The sequence below is a fragment of the Martes martes genome (assembly GCF_963455335.1).
Source record: "Martes martes genome assembly, chromosome: 15".
In the NCBI taxonomy this organism is placed as follows: domain Eukaryota; kingdom Metazoa; phylum Chordata; class Mammalia; order Carnivora; family Mustelidae; genus Martes; species Martes martes.
Window position 1 is genome coordinate 3,677,979 of NC_137903.1, and position 11,028 is coordinate 3,689,006.

General features: G+C 48.3%; 1 protein-coding gene across 1 annotated transcript; it reads right to left on the minus strand.

Moving 5' to 3' along the window:
- Window positions 1-855: 855 nt before the first annotated feature.
- On the minus strand, window positions 856-1,809 carry OR6P1 (olfactory receptor family 6 subfamily P member 1; the record flags this gene model as incomplete). Its single annotated transcript, XM_080824154.1, has 1 exon — window positions 856-1,809. One exon carries the CDS (start codon window positions 1,807-1,809, stop codon window positions 856-858), a length of 954 nt encoding a protein of 317 aa, XP_080680280.1.
- Between the last annotated feature and the right edge of the window lie 9,219 nt (window positions 1,810-11,028).

The window sequence follows — 11,028 nt, forward strand, 5'->3', positions numbered from 1 at the left end:
CTCATTTACCTCAGGAGCAAAACTTAACAAGTATTTAGCAACTGGTATAACCCAGGTACCAACTAATGAAAGCAGAAACTGCCCATAGTGCTGGAGAAGATGCTGAGAGCAACCTATATACAAGATTTCGACTGCATTTTGTCGACTCCAGAATCAATACTCATTATGTCAATCCCCCTGAGAGTCAAGGAAGGGAGAGGCAGATGAATATGGGACCGTGTTCAGATTGGTGCCCACATAGCTGAGTATCGACGTGACATTTTCCTCCTCTGTGCATTTCAGGGCGTGTAAGGTTTGTAGAGGCACAGAGTATTGATTACGTGACATGAGTTTCGGTTCTTGGGGTGCAATAATTGTACATTTGTGATTTCTTATGGAAGTGGGATTTGAGAATTTGGATCTTTGAAACTGCTGCAATAAAGCATATAATACCTTGACATATCCATCTGTAAGTCCCCTTTCTTATATTTTCTCATTTGTAACCTAAGAGGGTTGGTCTAAAGTAGGGAATCTCCAACTAGCTATGAACCAAGAGTTGCTATGAAGTTGGAAACTGTGCACGGCAGAGTTGTAACCTAGACATACTCTATCAGACCCTCTCTGTAGAGGGTCTGGGAATTTGCATCTTAACCAACCCCCAGGAGATTCGTATGCAGCTAACTCAACTTTAGTTCAGAAAACTTGTGCAAGATCAATGACTCATAAACATTTATTTGTGTCAGGAGATTCCCAGATGCTATTTAGCAGAACCACATACCAATTGACACTTATGTTCCCTCTGAGCCTATTTTATGATTCCTTGACGTGGCACTACTAAGATGCTGTTCCTTCCTGCCTGCTAGGTTCTGCTGCACATCAATCTGGAACATCCCTAGAATAGTGGCATCTGCCCAGGACCAACTTTCTGAGAGCATCCTTCACCTCCTTGTTCCTCAGGCAGTAGATGGCTGGATTGAGGAATGGTACAATGACGGTGTAGAGCACAGAGATGATCTTGCTGTGGTTGAAGGTGTACATGGCCCGGGGCCGCGCATAAGTGAAGAGGGTAGAGGAATAGTAGATGACAACCACTGCCAGGTGAGAGGCACAGGTGGAGAAGGCCTTGCGACGTCCCTGGGCAGTAGGAATTCTCACGATGGTGGCGATGATGGCAGCGTATGATGAAACCACAGCCAACAGAGGGAGAAGGATCATCACCAGGGCCAAGAGGAAGTCTACCAGTTCTGCTTGCTCCTTGTCAGAGCACGTGAGGTTGAGTAGGGGAGAGATATCACAGAAGAAGTGGTTGATAATGTTGGGTCCACAGTAGGACAGTCGGGAAATGAAAAGAAGCTTCATCATGGAGCTGAAGAAACCACTACCCCAAGAGGAAGCTGCAAGGCGAATGGCCAGGCTGGAAGGCATGAGAGTAGGGTAACGGAGGGGCTCACAGATGGCCAGGTAGCGGTCATAGGCCATGACCGCAAGCAAGACACATTCGGTGCAGGCCAGGGCAATGAAGAAGTAGAGCTGGGTCATGCAGCCTACATAGGACACTCTTCGGTCCTGGGTAAGAAATGCTCCCAAAAGACGGGGAACTGTGACATTGATGTACCACAGCTCCAAGAAGGAGAGATGAGCCAGGAAAAAGTACATCGGGCGGTGGAGGCTTGGAGTGCGCCAGACTGTAGAAACGATGAGCGTATTCTCCAGCAGTGTCAACAGGTAAACTGCGAGGAAGAGGACGAAGAGGAGTAGCTGGAAAGGTGGCGAGGTAGGGAAGCCCACCAAGACAAACTCTGCTACGTGGCCTCCACTCAAGTTTCCCATCGTCTCTGTCCACCTGCCTGCCTGAAAAATAACAGGAAGAACGAGATGTTGAGAGACAGGAGGACCAGATTGCCAACCTCCCCCGCAACCCCAGGTTACAACCTTGTGAAGGTGCTCGGTGGTACACTGTCAATTACTGGGACATCTTTCAGTGCCTTCACTTCGCTGTTTCATCTCCCGCCTCAAGGGAAGAGTGCTCAGACTGGAGGACTGTACTTGAGAATTCAGCAATCTAACTGCAGTGGGTATTTGATAAATGCTTGTCGTACAGGTCTTACTATTTTCATTTTTGTTTTCTTATCCATGACATGTTCTTCCTTCACTCCCTGCAACACTGTAAGCCCCAGAGCATCTGGACTCAGTATTTGTTGAGTGGATGAATAAAAAAAAGGAGGGATAGCTAGCTGGAGACTGAGGGCTTCTCTCTCCAGGGAAAGAGGAAGTAGTAGGTCGAGGACATCACTGAGCTGTAGGCTAGCAGCATGGGAGGAAGGAGGGCTGGTTTGGGAAATATCCATGCACAGTTAGAGAAATAATTCAGTAGAGATGAGCTAAAACAGTTCTTTTAAAAAATACATTATTATTTTTTACAGAGAGAGAGTGCCAGTGGTGGCGTGGACAGAGGGAGAGAGAGAGAGAGAGAATCCTGAGCAGCCTCCACATTCGGCATAGCCCCCACGTGGGCTTGATTTCACAACCCTGAGATCGTGACCTGAGCAGAAATCAAGAGTCAGATGTTCCATCAACTGAGCTACCCAGGTGCCCCATTCTTTTAAAATTAACTAATTCATTAGTTAATTAATTAATCTGAGAGAGAGAGAGTGAGCTCAAAGTTCTGCTCCCAAAAAAGAATTATTTTTCCATTCCTTTTACAACTATTTTTGAGTACATTTTCTGTGCTAGAATTAGGTTGTCTCCTTGCAAGGCTGGTGTGGAGGTTGAAACATGGACCCCCAAAAGTGCCCACGCCCAAGCCCCAGAACCTGTAACTATTACAGCCACTGACAGAGCCTTTGCAGGTGTGATTACATTAAGGGTATTGAGACAGTAGTCTATCCTGGACCATGCAGGTGGACCTGGACCATGCAGGTGGACCTTAAATGCAATTTCAAGGGTCCTTATAAGAGAGAGGCAGAGAGAAACGTGAACTAGACACACAGAGAAGGAGGCACTGAGGAGGTGGAATGGACAGAGATTTGGAGATGCTGGCCCGGAGGACTGGAAGCCCAGGGACTACGATCTGAGGAACACCAGCGGCCACCGGAGACAAGGAGTGGATTCTGCCCCGGAGTCCTCAGAGGGAGTGCGGCCTGGCCGACACCTGGCATGTTGATTTCACACGGCTCACCTCCAGAAAGGAGAGAAAGAATAAATTCCCTTTATTTTGAGCCACCAAGTGTGTGGAAATTGTTACATCAGTAACAAAACTGATGGAGCCATTGAAACATCAGATTGGAAGAGACCATCATATGCCCCCGGCCTTCTGAGCCCGGCAGTCTCCTCTCCATACTGCCAGGGGAGGGCACCTGACAGACACGGAAATCTGACCGGAGATTCGATCACGGGCTACATATCATCACGCTCTCTCATTTTTTGATGGGACTTCCCATTTTTTTTTTCTGTAAGCAACATAAAAAACAACACATCATTGTCATAGCGCTGCTGCGTGGGGAGAGAAGGCAGCTGCAAGTGTGGGGAGCACAGATGAACAGAGAAGCTGAATCCGGGTGCTGTACTCCCTGACCCGTGTAACACTCTGTGTCAACTATACTCAAGTAAAAACAACAACAACAAAATCCCACTCCCAACCACAAAAGACAAAATAAAACAATACGTGGGCGTGCCAATTGTAAACTGGACATCACATTTTTATATCAAACGTTTAAATAGTTGCATGGAATCCAATGGCCACCGCATGTGAGCACTGACATTTTAAATGAAGTTATTATGTCACTCCTTTATGTGTTCAGTGATACCTAAATGTTGGTGAGAGGATACCCATGAATACGTCTTTCAAAAATTACGTGAGTGCATGTGCCTTTAAAAAAATTGAAATTTTAGGACCGCCTGGGTGGCTCAGTGGGTTAAGCCTCTGCCTTCAGCTCGGGTCATGGTCTCAGGGTCTTGGGATTGAGCCCCACGTTGGGATCTCTGCTCAGCGGGAAGCCTGCTTCCTCCTCTCTCTCTGCCTGCCTCTCTGCCTGCTTGTGATCTTTGTCTGTCAAATAAATAAATAAAATCTTTTAAAAAATTGAAATTTTACATTATTTTTCTCACTGAACTCATAATTCAAGGTATTACATTTTTATAATTACAAGTCTTTTATTGATTTCTCTATATCTGCATGTCTTTTTTGTCTCTTGTACTCTGGAGGCTATAAAAGTTTTGAAAAGATTTTCTATTAGGTTTTATTCTGTAATCAGCACGCATTTCACCAAAACAATAAAAATACATGACATATTTTAAAATACGTTATTTTTTATTGGCGTATCATTTTATAATAACGAGGACTGTGCTTTCTCTCAATTCTCGTGTGCATCCATGAAAACCACTTATCATCAGAATGAGAGCAGTTTCAGAATCCATTCCATTCTTATTCTTCATTTTGGAGATATAAATACAGAGGAAACTAGTTCATGGAAATAAATGACATTGATACACCACAGTTCGGGGGATGAAAGTCGTTTTGTTATAGTAATAACACTAAATTATTTGAACTTTCTATTAGTTATATGCCAGAAATTACACAGTCATCTATCATCAAAATGGTTTTTATTGATCTATTAGCTGACAACTCAATCAGCTTCCATTCAGTTGTGTTGAAAGAAATAAATTGGAAAAGGCAGACTTGTAAAAGGACGTGCTGCCCAGAACGGTTCCTTCCCTCTCCCAGCACAGACGCTGCCCCCACACTACCTTCCCTCTGCCCCACGTGCTGGGTCAGTTATGCCCTCCTTTGTACCGAGGGAGAACAGGTTTTGATAAGCAGAGAGGGAAAAGTGAAGACATTCTTCCTCTAGCAGACCAGTTCTAAGAAGAGCTGATAAGACGTTTGAAGATCAGGGAATGGTTCCCTTGGAAGGACTCATACCTGGATCTTGGAAAGCCTTTCTGCACCCTCCTGAGCGCATAAACCCGGGTTTGGAAAACTGACTTAATGCATCAGATACTTTTCTGAGAGCAAGTTTGGAGAGGAGGACTGGGCAGCAAGTTGGGGGGGTGGTGGGTGGGGGAAGGGGAGCGGGACAGGAAGGAGGCATAGCTCACCCTGGGGTGAAATATAATAGGGGATGGAAACAGCTCTAAAAGGCCGCCTGGAAATGCCAAAGCCAACTTCAGGGCATTAGATGGTGCCCTAGAGTGAGCAATGTCCCCAAGTCTGAAAAGGGACCTGCCCTCCCCGTCTTTCCTCAGTGTACAGAGCAGTGCCTAGAACATGGCAGGCAAAGGACACATTAGTGGGCTGAGTTTCAGCCTTGATTTGTATAATCGTGAATCATTTACTTCATTTGGCTACATATTTTGGAACGTACACACACTGAACACAAGCTAGAGTTCTTTCCAGCTGCGATACCGCATGAACTTTGCTTGAAAGTCCTGAGGGTCGGGGTGGGAAGAAGCTGTTAGAAAGTAGGTGGAGGGTGGAAAGTACAGACTGAAAAGCACACACTGTCTGATTTCGGATGTGTCTGGGGCCAGTCTTGCCCCGCAACCCCTGGTGCCTGCAGTTGTCTGCTGGATCCATTGCAAGCCTGCAGATGAGGCCCCCAAGACCCTTGCTCCCTCCCACTCTGCAGTATCACTTCCCATCACCATCACCCTTGGTGTCCAGCTAAGTCGTTGAAAAAAAATGCCGTTTGCTTCTCAGACTGGCCTGCTGTTGCCAAGGACTTTCCCCTCCAGCCGGAGCAATGCTGGCCCCTCGCCCCTGTGACCCCATCTCTCCGGCCTCCAGACCTGCCCTTCCTTTCTGAGGAGGTCCTCCTAGACAGATTGCTTCTGACTCACGGCCATCAGATGCCTCAGGTCGCTCTGAATTACCCGTGCGCTGTGCACACTGATCTCTTGTGTTGCTTGTTCCTTGTTTTCCCTTTTTTAACCTCTGAGCCACGTCTTGTCCTCACGGTCGGGCTTGGCCCAACAGCCCTCCTCTGCTGCCACCTCGACAGGAGGTCAGGGCAGCATTCTACCACGAGGCCAACATGGGACAGATGAGCCTGAATTCAACACTCACAGTAATAAGTTCTTCTAAAACATCCTTCTTGTTTGACAACTTAGGTTCCAGAGAATAGTTAACGAGGAAGAACTCGTTTAACAAGGAATAATCCATTGCGTTTGCCCTAAGAACCCAGAGCAGCTCGTTACCCACACTCAGGACTGGATGACGCTGCAGGGCCCACCCTGCCTTCACTCTCCTGCTCCCTTCCATGTCCCCTCCCCCATCCATCACCTGCCACCCCCTGCAGGGGAGCCACAGCTATTTAAGGCACCTCCACGCGCTCTCTCTCTGCCTGCCTCTCTGCCTACTTGTGCTCTCTCTCTGTCAAATAAAGAAATAAAATCTTAAAAAAAAAAAAAAAGACACCTCCACGCTATACCTCTGGTCACCTGCAGATGAGCAGACATCATGAACATCAGTTCTTTGGGAAGACGTTGTCCGGGAGTCCCTCACATCTGTACTGGGACGAGGACTCTATTAGCAGACCTACTAGCAGATTGGGGGTAGTTAGGCGTTGACCTGGATTTTCCCTCCTCCAGAGCAGAAACTCTCGCTCCTTTCTTGAGCCTCATTCAGTGCTTTGCAAATAACAGATACAAATAAACGTCTCTTGAGCGAGGTAGTAGATAAATAATGTGATAATTTAGAAGCTTGGCAAATTGATGCCCTTTCTCTATGTCAGAGGTAGAAGGCTGGACCTGTTTCTTATCTTAGCAAACGGGCTGCTGCTCCTGCCGGTGACATGGGCCATTCTTCCTTGGTTGGGCTGTGTGACAAAGACAGGATCTATGTGAGCATGATCTGCCCACAGCGTGGAACGTACTCACGATTGCAAAATGCGTTGGTGGTCTGTGGGTGTGAGACCATGCGGACATCACTGGGGACACCCTGCTTGCTCTTGATAGCAGCACAAGTGCCTGGCCTCCTGGCTGTTCCTCTCCCAACGTGCCCCTCCTCTACGCCGCAGAAATGGAGCCTGGCCGGCACCTGCCTGGCCCCAGGGGCCCCAGAGGAAGCCACACAAAACTTCCTCCAGAGACACGTGGGGCAGGACACCCTGCACCCAGCTGCCCCCCATGTTCGGGGAAAACGCTTTGTTTTGTTTCCCTTGAATTCTTCACTGGATTATCACAAATTGAGTAACTGTAACTCAGTAAGCCATGTCATGAATCAAAAGCTGAGATCCGTCTGAAACGTAATTATCGTCCTGGTCTGTGTCCACATGGCATATATGATGTGGGAAACAGAGGCTGAAGAAAAAATTATTAAATTTCCTTACTCACTGACAAGCCCTTGAAAAAGACAGAGTGACGTTCCCTGGGGACTCAACTGCCTGCACCTTAAGTAGGTGGAGGGTAGAAAGTACAGACTGGAAAGTACACATCGTCTGGTTTCAGGTGTGTCTGGGGACTTGGCTAAGGGCAAAGGGCAATCTTAGCCTGACCCGACCCCTACCCCCAACCAGGATCCTGTATGTCTACTTGAACAATTGTGTCCTTTGGAAACTTTATCTCCAAACCCTCCAAGATAGTGTTGACAGTCATTCCCAAGCACATGGCCCACCGGTACACATCTGCAGGGTCTCATGACTAAGGTTTTATTAGACGGTAACAAATGACCTTTTCCCAACAACAGATAGTCCCACAAGGTCCTAGAAACCTTGCTTCCAAAGTTCCTTAGAGACTTACGCCATCCCTGACCCCCTCCCAACCTGCAAGCGTATAATGGACCCCTCCTCACAGCCTCGGGGCAGCAGCTCTTTCTGCCCACGGGTCCTGTCCTCATGCTTTCATAAACCACCATTTTGCACCAAAGATGTCTCAAGAATTCTTTCTTGGTCACCAGCTCTGGACCTCACCCCACCGAACCTCACTTATATTCTAAGACTTCATCACGAAGAGAGGCCATAACACAATTGATACGATGTGCAAGGTACTGAGACCTTTTCCTGTGCTGGCTTAATCCCCCCAGCAGCCCATGACCCCAGCGCCTTTGTCCCTTTTTAGAGAGGATAAAGAGAGAGGAGTGATTTTTTTTTTCCTTCAAGATCACACATGTAGGAAATTGTGGACTTGGGATATACCCAGAAAACTCTGGCCGTGGAGACATGGCAGCAAACTGAGCCACCATCCTCTACGTGCTTCCGGGCAAAAGCAGCTGCTCACTGGTGCAGCTAGACGGAGTCAGTCGGTAAAAGCAGAGGCGTGTTGTTGGCTCATCTGCGTTCAGCGGTCAAATTCAATCAACAGTTTTCTAACATCTCATTTGAATTTGGGATATGAAGCTCCGGACCCAGTACGGTACATATGGCTTTGGTCCTGCATTAGGGCAAGGACGGGGCTACTCTCCCAACATGCCAAGATGGGTCCCCACCTGTCCTCCCATCAGCCTCTGCTCTTAGGAGTCCCCCTTTCCCTACACAACGCCCTGTCCTCTCGGACACGGTCACAGATCTCTGGCACTCCGCGTCAGCGGAACTGAGAAACATCCCTCACCCCCGTGAGCATTTTAAAGGCACCTCTTGGCATCAACTCTGTAACTGCACACATTTGGATACTAGCAAAATAGCAGGGTTCTCAGTATGAGATATTTGCATGACTAAGCTTGTTCAGGTTTTAAGCTAATCGAACATCTGGAGAAATTCAAGAGATTTTCAGGATTATGAGAGATCTGGAGGCCATAGGGAATGAATGAGGCAAAAGTTTCTCACAGGGGTTTGCCTAGTTCTCTGCTTGCCTGACCCCTGCATGCGCTCACATGTTCTGTCTTTGGACGCTCGTCGGGAGGCTGGTTACCTGCTGCTTCTGGACAGGTGCAGTCAGCCCCAGCCGCTTGTCAGGAAAGCCGCTTCTTCCTGTTGGTCTCGGAATCGTCTGTGGCATGACAGGACAGAGGCTTGGCAGGTGAGCCCTGAAGCAGACAGTGACAGCGGTAGCCGGCTCTTGTCACGTCATCATTGGGGACGGAGTCCCTTAGGATGCATTGCCATGGTGACCTACTTCTCCCCAACAAGACTGGGCCCAAGACGCCCAGAGGCCGTTCTGTCAGGAAAGAGCAAAATCCGGTGGGACATGGCCCATGAGGGAGCCAGGATAATGCCGTCAACTCCACCGCGTGAGCACTGGCCAGGTGGCGTCCACATCCTTAGACTTAACAACGATTCGAGTTAAAGTCCATCTGGCTTCCTCAAGTCTGAGGAAGTAGAACAATGAAGTGAGAAAGTTCCAGATAAATTAACTGACTGGTATTTTAGATCATTACTTCTTTTTTGGGAAAGTATCTGTCAAACTCGGACCGCCTTGCATCAGTGTCCGTCTGTCCATGATTGAGGAGGAGATGCTTCGTCTCCACACCTACGATCCGATGGGGTTAGCGTCTTTCCCTGCTCGCCCCTATTCATGTCCCTTCATGAATAGCACCGGGCTAGGAGGGGGCCTGGGGGGCCCAGGGGCTGAGGCTGGCCGGGGGACTCATTTCAGGCACCGGATTCCTGGCTCAACTCTGAATCTGTTTCTCACCATGAGGGCTCTTCCTTGCCCCGCAGCCCTGGGTCCCCGCCGGCCCCTCATGCCCAGGCAGCTTCGGTGCGTCTCCACCTACCTGGGCTGTCAGGAAAGGGGCAGTTACCTCCTGCGGTATGTGCTGATCTCCCCATCGCTGGAATTATTCAACCAGAGGTCGAACTGATGTGGGAAACAAAGACAGAAAGAAATGTAGATACAATTAAACGTCCTTTTCAACCTGCAGCCCATTGACACACACTTGAAGCCGGCAGAGGACAGCCTTCCTCCGGGAAGCTCCAGCTGTCCTGTGTTAATGCTTTGCTAGAGGGAAGACAACCACCGTAGCTCAACAACAGCAAGGCCTGCAGGGTCCTGGGAGTCTCCTTTAGCATATGAAAGTCCTTTTGGAACCCCTCCCCCTTTGTCTTTACTTCCTCCAACTGCCAAGCCTATAATCCACCCTTCCTCCCTGCCTCTCACCACCCCAGCGCGGGGGCTCTTTCTGCTCTCAGGTCCTGTTCCCGTGCTCTAATAAAGCCACCATTTTTGCACTAAAGACGTCTCAAGAATTCTTTCTTGGCCATTGGCTCTGGACTCCAACTCACCAAACCACATCAGAATGCCCTCCTGTTTAGGATGCAATATTGGGAGGGGCGGGGAGGGAAGTGCCCAGCTCTAGAATTTCCCACTCTTCTCTGCAAAACAATAGGGCTACAAACCGTAGCACTTTGCAAAACATTAGATGACGCTATAAGGATTGGGAGAATTATAGTTATCTCCGCAGGTTTTCGGCTGGAGGGGTGAGGAGTGAGAACTCAGGGAGGAATTCACTCTTGACATAGGAAGCCCAAAGAAAGGCAGCGATGTTAGAATTGTTGGTCTGGATCTTAGGTCTGTCTTCAGATTACAAACCTGGAAATAATAAAAAGTAATCACGAATATGACAGAAATCGCTGGGATAGATGTAACCGGAGAAACAGATTCGAGAGAGAGAGGAAGGTGAACAGACACGCTGGAGGAACGGCCTGTAGCAGACCAAAGAAGGAAAAAGACCAACAATCAGCCAAGAAAGGAATCGCGGGAGTACAGTCAGGTGGTCTCAGGAAGCGAAGGGGGAGGGTGGTGACAATCAGGATTGAAGTGAAGCAGGATGAGCTGCGCTTACATTCCTCCCACGGGAGCCCGAAAAAATAGTTGCCTTGTAGTGAGCACTTTGACATAGTGGACACGTTAGGAATTTGATAAATATTGCATTAAATTATATGAATACAGTGCGGCGACAATTTCAACCACCCAAACCCCCAAATTAAAGTGGCCTAGATAACAGAATTCTATTTCTCTGTCACAGGACAGTAGAGGGACAAGCCATTGTGATTGGCAGGATGCACTGGGCGGGTTCACAAGGATGCACGAGGCTCCGGTGGGTGGGCCAGCTCTGCCATCCTCAAAATAACACTTCTGGGTCCAAGGCCCCCGGTTTTCTTCCTTTGTCTTTTC